Below are 16,932 nucleotides of genomic sequence, written 5' to 3'. Positions count from 1 at the left end.
GGAGATGGGAGAGGGAGGGAGAAAAAAAGAGGAGAAAGAGACAGACTGTTAATTTTTTTAATCTAATGCTCCGTTCAGGAGATATAAGTACCAGGAGCCCAGTGTCGTGTAAACGTTACACAAGGTTACACAAGGTTACACAATTATTACTTGAAGGTTTGAATTTTTTAACGGAGCGATCAAAGCGCTGCTTTAACAAAAAAATGGACAAAGGATTGGGGTCTCTGGAGTTGAACCCCGTTAATTTCTGGTCCGGGGATCCCCTGCTTCCCGACATACAGACCTGTCGGTGCCATTATCTCTCTGCGATTTAAAGGTCCTGATCACGCCGGCTAATAGGAAGCCGCACCGGGTGGGTGGGCTCTCTCTGATGGGTGGGCTCCCTCTGATGGGTGGGCTCCCTCTGATGGGTGGGCTCCCTCCATCGCGGATGGATGGGCTCCCTCTGATGGGTGGGCTCCCTCTGATGGGTGGGCTCCTTCCATCGCGGATGGGTGGGCTCCCTCTGATGGGTGGGCTCTCTTCATCGCGGATTGGGTGGGCTCTCTCTGATGGGTGGGCTCCTTCCATCGCGGATGGGTGGGCACTCTCTGATGGGTAGGCTCTCTCCATCTTGGATGGATGGGCTCCCTCTGATGGGTGGGCTCTCTTCATCGTGGATGGGTGGGCACTCTCTGATGGGTGGGCTCCTTCCATCGCGGATGGGTGGGCTCTCTCTGATGGGTGGGCTCCCTCCATCGCTGCTGCCACACCCGCTCCACAGGTGGGGCACCGGGTGAGAGCACGGGGGCCTCGGTAAAGGCGGGCCCGGTCCAGTGGCATATTTCTTGCTCCGTCTCGCACATCTCACTGACTTTATACATTTGTATCATGTCGGAGACACACCACAAACCTTAATAGTGGAAACCATTTGTCTTGTGTGGAAAGAGAGATTTGAAACGTTCAGTTACGTGATATCCCTGAGCTGTGAGCAGAACCTTCTGCATATCGTACAAAGTGTCCATCCCTTACCATCCCTGCTACATACAGTGTCCATCCCTGACCATCCCTGCTACATACAGTGTCCATCCCTGTTACATACAGTGTCCATCCCTGCTACCTACAGTGTCCATCCCTGCTACAAAGTATCAATCTCTCCTACATACAAAGTATCCATCTCTGCCCAGCCCTTCTACATACAAAGTATCCATCTCTGCCCAGCCCTTCTACATACAGTATCCATCACTTCTGCATACAAAGTGTCCATCCCTTTTACATACAATGTATCCATCCCTTCTACATACAAAGTGTCCATCCCTTTTACATACAATGTATCCATCCCTTCTACATACAAAGTGTCCATCCCTTCCTTCTGCATACAAAGTGTCCATCCCTTTACATACAATGTATCCATCCCTTCTACATACAAAGTGTCCATCCCTTCTACATACAAAGTGTCCATCCCTTCTACATACAAAGTGTCCATCCCTGCCCAGCCATTCTTCTGATTAACTGGAAGGAAGGGATTCAGAATCTGTATTAGGCATAGGAATGCAAATATGAGAGGATCCCTTACATGGCAATAACTCCCATACTCCCTGCATCAGCATGTACTATTTGTGTTGATATATCTATATTAACATTAACATGTTTGTTGTTTTGTATTTAAATCACTGTTCCCTACCCATTGTTCTGCACCACGTTATTGCTTATTAAGTGAATAAATGATGATAATTATAATTAGATGCTGTCCTGGCAAACAATATTAAATATACCATCATTTATTTACATAACTTCTCATATAAAAGCACTTAATGGCTTTATTTCAGTGGCATTCATGCAGCCAGTTCTGGGGTACCATACTGGCATCAGTTGTTTGGAGGTTAGTGGCCCCTCCTCCCAGGGTTTAAGCTCACCCCTCCCCACTTTTTAAAGTAGGGGAGGTTTTTTCATTTTGCTGTATGGATAGGCTCACTGCGGTCATTCTCCCTCCAACAGCGGTAAAGAGAAGTTTCACAGTTTAGTGTTAGGACCTGCAAATTTGGTTATGCCTTAAAACGGCTTGCAGGCTTATAACGCTTTGGCCAAAGGGTTTAACTAAATGGCCCTTACTCATGAGAATATTATTATTGAAGTATTTAACGATATACTATTTACTATATATTTTGTCACATTGGATGCAGCATTGCGCTTTTCTGTCTTTTGTTGTACCATATTAGCAGCACATGTCTAGATCTATTAAGGGTAAAGGGGAGAAACGGACAATTATAGAAAAGTAGAATGAAGGGACACGGAGATAAACTAATTTACTCCGGATCATGCAGTGTGTGTAGTGTAACTTGCTAATGTGGGAATCAAGCTCACAACATAGTGTATTCAACGCTACTACTATAACACACCATCTCCCCAACCGGTTATATGCAATATGTATGTAATAACTTGTATAGGAAAGTAGTGATATGTACACAATTGTGTTCTATGTATTATAAAATGAAAATACAGTAACTCAAGCCCTTATTAAATGTGTGTTAGTATTTCAGGACGTGTGATAGTCAAACTGAAAGTGTGTAACGGTGCTAATGTAATATTTGTTTTTACTTTAGGAACATACCAGGGGCAGTTCACAAACGGCATGCGGCATGGGTACGGTGTTCGGCAGAGTGTTCCATATGGGATGGCTGCAGTGGTAAGATCTCCTCTGCGTACCTCCTTGACGTCTCTCCGGAGTGAGCACAGCAACGGGACACTGGTGCAACACGATGCCATGTCTGCTACTCCAGATCATATTGTGTCACCCACAATTACTCGAGGGGGCTTTGCCCTATCTCTCTATTCTGACCTCGAATCCCTCAAAGATAAGAAGAAAGGTCTTTTTAGAAGAGGTTCTCTGTTGGGTAAACTGAGAAAATCCGAATCAAAGACGTCTCTTTCATCTCAGAGGAGCAAACTGAGCTTCTTGAAGCTCGAAAGTTCTGCAGCAAGCGATGCCACCTCTACTGTGAGTTTTGGTGATGGGTTGGAGGCCGAAGAGTTTCCACCAGTTGAGTCAGATATTGATGCCACCACCACGGAGGTCTACATGGGCGAATGGAAGAACGACAAGCGATCTGGCTTTGGAATCAGTGAGCGTTCCAGTGGGTTGAAGTACGAAGGAGAGTGGCTGGACAACCTGAGACACGGATACGGTTGCACCACCTTTCCAGATGGAAGGAAGGAGGAAGGAAAGTATAGGAACAATGTTTTCGTAAGAGGAATGAAGAAGCGAGTGATACCTCTTAAGAGTGCGAAGATCAGGCAGAAGGTGGACAGAAGTGTGGAAGGGGCGCAGAGAGCCGCAGCAATTGCCAAGCAAAAGTCAGAGATTTCAGCTTCCAGGTAGGATTTAAGAGTTGCATATTTTAATATGGTTAAAGGAGATAGCTGCTATTTACCAATGCTGAACAGCATACTGTAGTATATTGATGAAGCAATAGTTAGACGCAGTGCTTTTTCATTTACCTTAAAGCTGCAATCCCCATCAAAATATATATTTTATTTTGACCTTATAAGAACCAATGGTCCCCTGGATTTAATCCACAGTGCTCAAAACTCCTGGTATCCCCCCCAAAAAATATATATTGGCAGTACTTGCAAGGAACAACAAAGATGTTGCACGCTTTCTATTGACTGACCCCAGTGACCATATTGTTTCTACTGGACAAGACTTCTTGTAAGGGAATTTCAAACTTACATTTCTCAGAAAATTAGGGGGTCAGTGCTGCAGATAAGCCCTGGGGTACCCCTTGCTTTTATATATATATATGTATATATATATATATATATATATATATATATATATATATATATATATATATACACACCTGTATATAAAAACACTCAGCTAGTATATATATATATATATATACATATATATATATATATACACACCTGTATATAAAAACAAGCACCATGGATTTGTGCTTTAAACTATATAATATAAACGAGTGATACAGTGTATATATACTATGTGGTAACAAAGGAGGGAGAGCAGTGGCGGATTTCAAAATCTGCCGCCCCTTGGCACAACTTGCTGCTGCCCCCCTCATCCTTATGTAACGGAGTGTCAAATGACACTGCTTACGTCACCAACGTGACGTCGCAGGGTGTCATGTTGCCATGGTAATGTGACATCATGATGCCATTTGATGCTGCGACGTCGTGTTGCCATGGCAACAAGACGCGTAACATCACGTTGGTGACGTCCCCAGCATCATTTGACGTTACGGTTCAGGAAGAGAAGCAGGGCGGCATGTGAGGAGGCGGCCGCAACAGCTAAATGCCTTCCCATCGGCCCGATAGGACCGAGATCGCGGCAAAAGTATATGGAGGCAGACATTCCTGCCACCCCCAAATTTTTCCGCCCTAGGCCCAGGCCTAATGGGAAATCCATCAATGAGGGAGAAGGGGTTCTGATCCCTTTTATTGGACCAACAAGTAGTTGATATGTTACAAGCTTTCCAACCTCTCATGGTCCTTCATCGTGTAACCTCAGTACCACAAGCTTTCCAACCTCTCTGGGTCCGTCATCGTGTAACCCCAGTACCACAAGCTTTCCAACCTCTCAGGGTCCGTCATTGTGTAACCCCAGTACCACAAGCTTTCTAACCTCTCAGGGTCCTTCACTGTGTAACCCCAGTACCACAAGCTTTCCAACCTCTCAGGGTCCGTCATCATGTAACCCCAGTACCACAAGCTTTCCAACCTCTCAGGGTCCGTCATCATGTAACCCCAGTACCACAAGCTTTCCAACCTCTCTGGGTCCGTCATCGTGTAACCCCAGTACCACAAGCTTTCCAACCTCTCAGGGTCCTTCATCGTGTAACCCCAGTACCACAAGCTTTCCAACCTCCGTGTCCTTCATCGTGTAACCCCAGTACCACAAGCTTTCCAACCTCCGTGTCCTTCATCGTATAACCCCAGTACCACAAGCTTTCCAACATCTCAGGGTCCGTCATCGTGTAACCCCAGTACCACAAGCTTTCCAACATCTCAGGGTCCGTCATCGTGTAACCCCAGTACCACAAGCTTTCCAACCTCTCAGGGTCCATCACCGTGTAACCCCAGTACCACAAGCTTTCCAACCTCTCAGGGTCCGTCATCGTGTAACCCCAGTACCACAAGCTTTCCAACCTCTCAGGGTCCGTCATCGTGTAACCCCAGTACCACTTTCCATCCTCTCAGGGTCCGTCATCATGTAACCCCAGTACCACAAGCTTTCCAACCTCTCAGGGTCCGTCATCGTGTAACCCCAGTACCACAAGCTTTCCAACATCTCAGGGTCCGTCATCGTGTAACCCCAGTACCACAAGCTTTCCAACCTCTCAGGGTCCGTCATCGGGTAACCCCACTACCACAAGCTTTCCAACCTCCGTGTCCTTCATCGTGTAACCCCAGTACCACAAGCTTTCCAACCACTCTGGGTCCGTCATCGGGTAACCCCAGTACCACAAGCTTTCCAACCTCTCAGGGTCCGTCATCGTGTAACCCCAGTACCACCAGCTTTCCAACCTCTCGGGTTCCTTCATCTTGTAACCCCAGTACCACAAGCTTTTCAACCTCTCAGGGTCCGTCATCGTGTAACCCCAGTACCACAAGCTTTCCAACCTCTCAGGGTCCGTCATTGTGTAACCCCAGTACCACAAGCTTTCCAACCTCTCAGGGTCCGTCACCGTGTAACCCCAGTACCACAACCTTTCCAACCTCTCAGGGTCCGTCATCGTGTAACCCCAGTACCACAAGCTTTCCAACCTCTCAGGGTCCGTCACGTGTAACCCCAGTACCACAAGCTTTCCAACCTCTCAGGATCCTTCATCGTGTAACCCCAGTACCACAAGCTTTCCAACCTCTCAGGGTCCATCATCGTGTATCCCCAGTACCACAAGCTTTCCAACCTCTCGGGGTCCTTCACCGTGTAACCCCAGTACCTCCAGCTTTCCAACCTCTCGGGGTCCTTCACCGTGTAACCCCTGTACCACAAGCTTTCCAACCTCTCAGGGTCCTTCATCTTGTAACCCCAGTATCACAAGCTTTCCAACCTCTCAGGGTCCTTCATCTTGTAACCCCAGTACCACAAGCTTTCCAACCTCTCAGGGTCCTTCATCAGATGTACAAGAAGTTTTAAAATCTTGTAACAGATCAACTACTTGATGGTCCAATAAAAGGTGTCATACCCCCAACTCGCTCTCCCTCCTTTGCTACTACATGGAAGAAAGGACCAGCCTGTCCCCCCCCCCCCCCCCCCCCACCCCCACACTTCTTTGCTTCCAGTGTATAGTATGTAAGTAGAACGCTGTGCTAGGCAGCCATTGAATACAATTTGTCAAGAGGTTTTGACCAACACAACCCCAGTTACATTTCTTGCAGACTAGAGGTGGGTCTCTGTTTATCTCTTGGTAATCCTTGTATAAGGAGTATCTATTAAAAGGGGTGGGAAAGTATTTTGTTGCTGTTAAATTGGCACAAAAAAGCTTATTGAACATGCCATAGTATTTTCCCATATTATGCCTGCCTGTATTTTCATACAATTCAGGGGGTAGGCTATCTGGAGAAATAAGGTGTTATAACAGGGTGTACATATTATAATGGTAGTAATGTATTCAATTCTTCATCTGCATACACCTACATTGAATGGCAACACTTCAATATTTTGTGTGTATTTTTTCTTCTTTTGTCGAGTGTTTAAAGGGGCAATCCAAGACGGCAATTAAAAAAAATATATAAAATTGAAGCAGGGGGTCTCCGGAGCTGATCCCCATTAATTTCAGCTCTGCAGACCCCCTACTTCCAGAGATAACATCAATAGCATAACTGACGACATTATCCCATCACACAACCCTCAAGCTGCTGGGCCACTTCTCCGTGGTCACTCTTAACATTCGATTTCCAACATTAGCAAAAATACAGGAGCAGCCGAGTTTCCTCAAGAGCGCCGAGAGGACAATGTCCCCCAATTAGAGGCTCTCCATCGAACACTTCAGGACCTCAAAGGCAATGAAACTATTATGGGTTGAGTGGTTGTCTTAGCCGGGGATTTTGTATTAAGAAACTACAAAATTCAATTATCCATTTATATATGTCAGTATTTTTTGTTTTTTTAGAATTCCTGAGTACTTTCAGCTAGTGTGTGTGTGTGGGTGTGTGTATATGTATATGTATAACAGTATATGTATAGACACACACACACACACACACACACACACACACACACACACACACACACACACACACACACACACACACACACACACACACACACACACACACACACACACACACACACACACACACACACACACTAGCTGAAAGTACCCAGGAATTCTAAGAAACCAAATGATTGTATCTATATATCCAGCTCAGGTACAAGAAGTGCATTTCTTTTTTCACATCTGAGGTCTGTACTTTACAAGTCGTATCCCCCGGCCTGCATTAAAAAGGTTCCCTCGGAGGTATGCCAGCAATGTCTGCTCTTGTGTATGAATAGAACGTTGCATTCCAAGGGCTGAGAGACCAGTGTCACTAATTACTTCTTAACCTGTAAGTGGTGCTCAGTGTACAGAAAGAAGTCACTGTAACTTCAGAGATAAGCTAGTGAGATATTAGAAATAACATTTAAGAAAGAAGAGACGCGTCGAGCTTCGCAGGAGAGGAATTTCAGAACAATTAAAGCTGATTTCTGAAATAACAGAATTTACTTGTCTAAGCAAACAGATTTGGGTACCACTGGCTGATACTTTACATCTCACATGCACTGACCGTGACAATTTGCAGACGCACTTCCCAGAACACCCTCCTGTCTCTAAGTTCTCCCCACTTACTACTTAGATTGTCAGCTCTTCGGGGCAGGGACTCCTTTTCCAGTTGGTTTATGTCTGAAGCGCTTATTCCCATTATGTGTTATATTATTATGTCCCGTGTATTGTGCAGCGCTATAGACTTGGAAGGCGCTATATAAATAAAGATATACATAATAAAAATGTGTAAATTGTGTAACCAGTATGGACAGTCCCTCCTGGGATCAAAGTGAGTTAATTCCTGCGACGTACTTAGGGGTCTCATCTGCGTGATTACTGCATTTTGTTACCCAAATTTGACTCTTTTAAGTATTTTTTATTAAAAAGTGAGACTTGGGAGGGGTGTGATCTGCTCTGACTGCTCCCTTTTGTGTGATGTCATTGTGTGATGTCTTTGTGTGATCTGCTCTGACTGCTCCCTTTTGTGTGATGTCACTGTGTGATGTCTTTGTGTGATCTGCTCTGACTGCTCCCTTTTGTGTGATGTCACTGTGTGATGTCATTGTGTGATCTGCTCTGACTGCTCCCTTTTGTGTGATGTCACTGTGTGATGTCATTGTGTGATCAGTGAGCGCTTGTACAGCCAGTCCCCCCCTCCCCTTATCTTTACTGGCTCTCTGATAAGGACAGGAGGGGGGGGGAGGGGGACAAACACTAAGAAATTCAATTGTCCGACGAGGCTAAAAAAACGGAAAAAAATAACCGCGCAAACCTAGTACTTTAAAAAAGTAGTATTGCTTTTTACTGGCTGTATTAGCCCCTGGTACCTGTGCTGGGATGCTATTCCATGAATCCACCACCCTTTCTGTGAAGAAGTACGTCCTCACATTCCCTTTATCCTGCCCCATCCTCGGTACCTGACCTCGTCTTCTAATACTCCTCTTGGTTCCCGCTGGTGCTTTGTTGGACCCTTTCCTCCACATGGTGAAGATTGCATGACAGGTGGACTCATGCTATGAATTAACAATATGGTCTATGTTTAGTTTCTAAATACTTTCCTACAGCGTCTCCAAAGCACAAGGACACAGAAGCACCAGGTTACAGAGTGGCAAAGACTGTTTCATACAGTATGAATGATACTGTTCAAGCGTGTCGCAGTAGGGCGAGAAAGGCCAGCACGGGGCGTGATGTACAGTAGGGTGTGGGCTCTACAAGTGCTACATGTTACTGAACTGATTTGAGGTACAACACAGGAAAATGGTTAATTGTGTGGCTATCCTATTACTTCGAATGTCTGTGTGCTTCCATTCAATCACATAATATTCTATAAAGAAGCAGTCCCTCCTAGGGGCAACGTGTACTAATGGCAGTGACAGGGTTAAGGGGTCAGTCCCTCCTAGGGGCAACGTGTACTAATGGCAGTGACAGGGTTAAGGGGTCAGTCCCTCCTAGGGGCAAAGTGTACTAATGGCAGTGACAGGGTTAAGGGGTCAGTCCCTCCTCGGAGCAAAGTGTACTAATGGCAGTGACATGGTTAAGGGGCCAGTCTCTCCCAGGGGCAAAGTGTACTAATGGCAGTGACATGGTTAAGGGGTCAGTCCCTCCTAGGGGCAAAGTGTACTAATGGCAGTGACATGGTTAAGGGGCCAGTCCCTCCTCGGAGCAAAGTGTACTAATGGCAGTGACATGTTTAAGGGGTCACTCCCTCCCAGGGGCAAAGTGTACTAATGGCAGTGACAGGGTTAAGGGGTCAGTCCCTCCTAGGGGCAAAGTGTTCTAATGGCAGTGACATGGTTAAGGGGTCAGTCCCTCCTAGGAGCAAAGTGTTCTAATGGCAGTGACATGGTTAAGGGGTCAGTCCCTCCTAGGGACACAGTGTACTAATGGCAGTGACATGGTTAAGGGTTCAGTACCTCCTAGGGACACAGTGTACTAATGGCAGTGACATGGTTAAGGGGTCAGTACCTCCTAGGAGCAAAGTGTACTAATGGCAGTGACATGGTTAAGGGGACAGTACCTCCTAGGAGCAAAGTGTACTAATGGCAGTGACAGGGTTAAGCGGTCAGTCCCTCCTAGGGGCAAAGTGTACTAATGGCAGTGACAGGGTTACGGGATCAGTCCCTCCTAGGAGCAAAGTGTACTAATGGCAGTGACAGGGTTACGGGATCAGTCCCTCCTAGGAGCAAAGTGTACTAATGGCAGTGACATGGTTAAGCGGTCAGTCCCTCCTAGGGGCAAAGTGTACTAATGGCAGTGACATGGTTAAGGGGTCAGTCTCTCCTAGGGACAAAGTGTACTAATGGCAGTGACATGGTTAAGGGGTCAGTCCCTCCTAGGGACACAGTGTACTAATGGCAGTGACATGGTTAAGGGGTCAGTCCCTCCTAGGGACACAGTGTTCTAATGGCAGTGACATGGTTAAGGGGTCAGTCCCTCCTAGGGACACAGTGTACTAATGGCAGTAACATGGTTAAGGGGTCAGTCCCTCCTAGGGACACAGTGTACTAATGGCAGTGACATGGTTAAGGGGTCAGTCCCTCCTAGGGACACAGTGTATTAATGGCAGTGACATGGTTAAGGGGTCAGCCTCTCCTAGGGACATAGTGTATTAATGGCAGTGACAGGGTTAAGCGGTCAGTCCCTCCTAGGGACACAGTGTACTAATGGCAGTGACAGGGTTAAGGGGTCAGTCCCTCCTGGGGACACAGTGTACTAATGGCAGTGACAGGGTTACGGGATCAGTCCCTCCTAGGGACACAGTGTACTAATGGCAGTGACATGGTTAAGGGGTCAGCCCCTCCTAGGGACACAGTGTACTAATGGCAGTGACATGGTTAAGGGGTCAGCCCCTCCTAGGGACACAGTGTACTAATGGCAGTGACATGGTTAAGGGGTCAGCCCCTCCTAGGGACACAGTGTACTAATGGCAGTGACATGGTTAAGGGGTCAGCCCCTCCTAGGGACACAGTGTACTAATGGCAGTGACATGGTTAAGCGGTTACATCTCTCGGTGGTTGGTGCCTTTTTCACCAAAATCCAAAACCTATAAGTATTTGTTTTTAAGTTTGTAAGCATGGTTAGCCGAGACTTGGGAGGGGGTTTCATTTCCTCCGGCTGCTCCTTTTTGTGTGATACCAAGGAACGGTTATCAAGAGACAGCACCGGCAGCCCCCCCCCCCTCCCGTCCCCATTTACTGCTTATCTCTCTCGCTTTCTGATAGAGATGGGAAAGGTAAGCGTTACATGAGCAGAGCTTGTCCGACTTCACCTCATCATGGACCACATCACTTGTAATCATTGTTGGAAGACATTACAAACCTATTTGTACGGTATGCATTTTTAACATTTACAGTGCTTCGAAGCAGCAATCCACCCCTAAAATCGAATTCGTTTTGACAGGACTGGAACTGGGGGGTCCTGTGAAGCCGAACCGTGTTACTTTTAGATCTGGGGACCTCCTGATGACCGGCATACTTCCAGGTTTCAGTGTTGGTATACTTCCTATTTTTGTTTTTTAACTGGTGCCTACAGTCATCCAATAGGAAACCACCACATCATCTGTTCTGGCTTCCTATTGGCCCACAGCATGGCGGCCATGGAAACCACCACATCATCTGTTCTGGCTTCCTATTGGCCCACAACATGGCGGCCATGGAAACCACCACATCATCTGTTCTGGCTTCCTATTGGCCCACAGCATGGTGGCCATTTTGTTTCCCTGAAACGGGAGAAGACGAGCACGGCAAACTGTAAGAATGCCGGGTTCCCCAGGAGCTGACAGTAGAGCGGTTTAACTCTGGAAGACTCCCCGATTCCAATCCTGTTAAACAAAATCAATTCCCCGCCCTGGGATTCCTGCTTTAAAAATATGGGACCCGGATCTAGAACTTATATTGTAACGCTGATCTGCCGACAGTCATAGAAAAGCTCCTGACCGAGGAACAGAGGGAACTTTGAGGTCTTCAGGACGCATAAAACCCTCAGGGACCACAGTCTGGGAGGGGGGGTTATTGAGTGTGAGGGAGGGGAGGATGGAGTGTGAGGGAGGGGAAATGGAGGGGGGTGGGAGGGAGGGAATGGAGTGTTAGGAGGGAAGGGGGGAATGGAGTGTTAGAAGGGAAGAGGGGGAGGATGGGGAGGGAAGGGGGGAATGGAGTGTGAGGAGGGAAGTGGGGAATGGAGTGTGAGGAGGGAAGAGGGGAATGGAGTGTGAGGAGGGAAGTGGGGAATGGAGTGTGAGGAGGGAAGAGGGGAATGGAGTGTGAGGAGGGAAGGGGGGAATGGAGTGTGAGTAGGGAAGGGGGAATGGAGTGTGAGGAGGGAAGGGGGGAATGGAGTGTGAGGAGGGAAGGGGGGGAATGGAGTGTGAGGAGGGTAAAATGGAGTGTGAGGGGGTGAGAGAGCGAGGAGGTGTGTGATGCAATGCTCGGACATGGCGGAGTCACACTGTACCCATCCTCACGTGTGACGCAATGCTCGGACAGGGCGGAGTCACGCTGTACCCATCCTCACGCGTGATGCAATGCTCGGACAGGGCGGAGTAACGCTGTACCCATCCTCACGCGTGATGCAATGCTCGGACAGGACGGAGTCACACTGTACCCATCCTCACGTGTGATGCAATGCTCGGACAGGGCGGAGTCACGCTGTACCCATCCTCACGCGTGATGCAATGCTCGGACAGGGTGGAGTCACACTGTATCCATCCTCACGCGTGATGCAATGCTCGGACAGGGCGGAGTCACGCTGTACCCATCCTCACGCGTGATGCAATGCTCGGTCAGGGCGGAGTCACACTGTACACATCCTCACGTGTGATGCAATGCTCGGACAGGGCGGAGTCACACTGTACCCATCCTCACGTGTGATGCAATGCTCGGACAGGGCGGAGTCACGCTGTACCCATCCTCACGTGTGATGCAATGCTCGGACAGGGCGGAGTCACACTGTACCCATCCTCACGTGTGACGCAATCAATGCTCGGACAGGGCGGAGCCACGCTGTACCCATCCTCACGCGTGATGCAATGCTCGGACAGGGCGGAGTCACACTGTACCCATCCTCACGTGTGATGCAATGCTCGGACAGGGCGGAGTCACACTGTACCCATCCTCACGTGTGACGCAATCAATGCTCGGACAGGGTGGAGTCACGCTGTACCCATCCTCACGTGTGATGCAATGCTCGGACAGGGCGGAGTCACACTGTACCCATCCTCACGTGTGATGCAATGCTCGGACAGGGTGGAGTCACGCTGTACCCATCCTCACGCGTGATGCAATGCTCGGACAGGGCGGAGTCACGCTGTACCCATCCTCACGTGTGATGCAATGCTCGGACAGGGCGGAGTCACGCTGTACCCATCCTCACGCGTGATGCAATGCTCGGACAGGGCGGAGTCACGCTGTACCCATCCTCACGCGTGATGCAATGCTCGGACAGGGCGCAGTCACACTGTATCCATCCTCACGCGTGATGCAATGCTCGGACAGGGCGGAGTCACGCTGTACCCATCCTCACGTGTGATGCAATGCTCGGACAGGGCGGAGTCACGCTGTACCCATCCTCACGTGTGATGCAATGCTCGGACAGTGCGGGGTCACGCTGTACCCATCCTCACGTGTGACGCAATGCTCGGACAGTGCGGAGTCACGCTGTACCCATCCTCACGTGTGATGCAATGCTCGGACAGTGCGGGGTCACGCTGTACCCATCCTCACGTGTGACGCAATGCTCGGACAGTGCGGAGTCACGCTGTACCCATCCTCACGTGTGATGCAATGCTCGGACAGTGCGGGGTCACGCTGTACCCATCCTCACGTGTGACGCAATGCTCGGACAGTGCGGAGTCACGCTGTACCCATCCTCACGTGTGATGCAATGCTCGGACAGGGCGGGGTCACGCTGTACCCATCCTCACGTGTGATGCAATGCTCGGACAGGGCGGAGTCACACTGTACCCATCCTCACGTGTGATGCAATGCTCGGACAGGGCGGAGTCACGCTGTACCCATCCTCACGCGTGATGCAATGCTCGGACAGGGCGGAGTCACACTATACCCATCCTCACGTGTGACGCAATGCTCGGACAGGGCGGAGTCACACTATAGTTGGCAAAATCTGCCTCCCCTTTTCTAAGCCCATCTTGCTTGCTGGCATCTACCGCCCCCCTAAAGCCCTTCTACAATCCCTGACTGATATCACCCAATTTCTTGCCTCCATTTCCTCTCTGAATGAGAAGAGTGAGCTGCTAGTTCTTGGGGATTTCAACTTCAATTGGCTTGACCCTAAAAACCACAAAATCCAGATACAACTCAAGTCACTTAACCTATCGCAACTCATTTCCCAACCCACACGAATAAACCTGAAGTCGCATAACCATTCCTTGCTAGACTGGATTCTCTCCTCAAACCCCAGCAGAATCCAATCCTCTGGCATCCTTCCTGACATTTTCAGTGACCATGCAATAGTGTACTGTGTAAGGAAAATTAAACCGCCCCATTCAAGCCCCAAAGTTCTCCTCACTAGAACATTTAAAAACTTTAACCCACAACAGTTTCTGGATGACCTTACCAACTGCCCATGGCACAGAATCGATTTAATTCCCGACCCTGATTCTGCGCTCGATTATTTCCAATCCGAGTTCTTAAAACTCTGCGATACCCATGCTCCACTACGCAAAATAAGGGTACGGGGGGCCCACCTTCCATGGGTTACACCTGACCTTATAGCACTCTACCAGTTCAGGGATGCCTTGTGGAAAAGCTACAAAGTAACTGGCACTACCAAGGATCTCAATCACTACAGATGCCTGCGGAACGTGTGCACAAGGCAAACAAGGCATGCAAAAGCACAATATTACTCTGACAATCTCCTCCAGAATACATCAAACCCAGCTAATTTCTGGAAGGTTATCAACAATATATTCCAGCCTCCTAACCATCAACAACCAAGTAATATCACTAAGGGGGATATTACTCTGACAAACCCCACTGACATTGCAAATGCATTCAATGATTACTTTGTGGGGTGTGCCACTAACTTATTAGCGAAACGCAGCACAAACCCCAAACCTGAATCTCATCCTGGGAGTACCCCTATAGTCCCACCCCCTCCCAACACTGCCCACAATTTTCAATTTAGCCCAGTATCTGAAGAGGAGATTACACAAGCGCTCCTCAAACTAAAACTAAGCAGCCAATGTGGACCCGACTTACTACAATCTAGGTTCCTACGACTTGGTGCCCCAGCCATTGCCAAACCAATTGCGTCCATAGTCAACTCTATCCTGTCTGCAGGCCATATCCCTAAGACCTGGAAAACTGCCAGAGTTGTCCCAATCTTCAAAAGTGGGGACAAAAACACTGTCTCAAACTACAGGCCAATCTCACTTCTCCCAATTCTATCCAAAGTTATGGAAAAATGTGTCCACTCCCAATTAAGCGAGTTCTACACCAAGACAAATTTCCCTAGCCAATTCCAGTCTGGGTTTCGTCCCAAACACTCCACCGTAACTACCCTGCTAAAAGTTTGCAATGAAATCCAGTGTGGAATGGAACGGGGACAACTCACTGGTGCAGTATTCCTAGATTTTGCAAAGGCTTTTGACACAGTTGATCATGCTATCCTGCTTAACAAACTCCAGAGCTCTGGAATAGGGAAACATGCTTTAAACTGGTTTCAGTCCTACCTATCAGGAAGATCCCAACATGTGTCCATCTCAGGCTCTAACTCCAACCCCCTGGATATCACCTGTGGTGTCCCGCAAGGCTCTGTTCTGAGGCCCCTACTCTTCTCAGTGTTCATTAATGATCTTCCCACAGCTTGTAAGGAAGCCTCAATACACATGTATGCAGATGACACAATCCTGTATGCACACAGCCATAGCCTCTCTGACCTTCAACACATACTTCAGTCTGACTTTTTGAGACTCGAAAACTGGATTTCCCAAAACAAACTGTTTTTAAACACTGACAAGACTGTAACAATGGTATTTGGGACCAAGACTAAATTTGTAAAGCTTCCAGTGACTGAGCTCCTGATTAGAACCAACGCTAAAACCACCCTAACACCTGTCACTAGTTTTAAATACCTGGGCTTATGGTTTGACTCCCACTTAACATTCGGGATGCACATTGATACCCTGACAACAAAGACCTATGCCAAACTAGGGGTACTTTACAGGAACAAATCCTCCCTAAGTCTCCTGGTCAGAAAGCGTATTGCACAGCAGATGCTAATGCCAATTATTGACTATGGAGACATAGTATATGGCTCGGCTCCTCAAACCCACCTTAGCAAACTTGACACCCTCTACAATTCAATTTGTCGTTTTGTTCTCCAATGCAACTACAACACACATCACTGCGAAATGCTCAAAGAACTAGATTGGTCATCACTAGAGTCTAGGCGCAAAGTTCACCTTTCCTGTCTCACCCTCAAATACTTTCTGGGCAAGCTACCCAGCTACCTGAACAAGCTCCTCACCCCTACCACATGCAGTACCTATCACCTGAGATCAGACTCCAAAAGACTATTCATGGTCCCAAGACTCAACAAAGTATCCGGACGTTCCTCCTTCTCCTTCCGTGCACCCCAAAACTGGAACAACCTACCAGAGACTCTCATATCCACCACCAGCTTAAGTTCTTTCAAATCTAAGGCTGTCTCACACTTTAATCTGGTCTGTAACTGTTTCATACGCTCATAATATATATTTTCTTTAACTGTGCATGCAATGTCTTGTATATAAATGTATACCTTGTTCATTTATGTAACTGTATTTGTAACCATGTATTATTTGTTTTACTCTGTGCCCAGGACATACTTGAAAACGAGAGGTAACTCTCAATGTATTACTTCCTGGTAAAATATTTTATAAATAAATAATACCCATCCTCACGCGTGACGCAATGCTCGGACAGTGCGGAGTCACGCTGTACCCATCCTCACGCGTGATGCAATGCTCGGACAGGGCGGAGTCACACTATACCCATCCTCACGCGTGATGCAATGCTCGGACAGGGCGGAGTCACACTATACCCATCCTCACGTGTGACGCAATGCTCGGACAGGGCGGAGTCACGCTGTACCCATCCTCACGTGTGACACAATGCTCGGACAGGGCGGGGTCACGCTGTACCCATCCTCACGCGTGATGCAATGCTCGGTCAGGGCGGAGTCA

At 48.0% G+C, this 16,932-nt stretch overlaps 1 protein-coding gene across 2 annotated transcripts in view; it reads left to right on the top strand.

The window, feature by feature from the left end:
• The window catches only part of JPH2 (junctophilin 2), a 77,967-nt gene that overhangs the window by 18,939 nt on the left and 42,096 nt on the right, over nucleotides 1-16,932 (top strand). For both annotated transcript variants that reach the window (XM_075571305.1, XM_075571304.1), the window contains exon 2: nucleotides 2,583-3,354. In XM_075571305.1, coding sequence (XP_075427420.1) covers nucleotides 2,583-3,354 — 772 coding nt within the window. The remainder of the gene's footprint in view (nucleotides 1-2,582; nucleotides 3,355-16,932) is intronic.

Source organism: Ascaphus truei, chromosome 15, assembly GCF_040206685.1.
Source record: "Ascaphus truei isolate aAscTru1 chromosome 15, aAscTru1.hap1, whole genome shotgun sequence".
NCBI lineage: Eukaryota > Metazoa > Chordata > Amphibia > Anura > Ascaphidae > Ascaphus > Ascaphus truei.
This window is presented reverse-complemented; position numbering and strand designations above follow the sequence as displayed.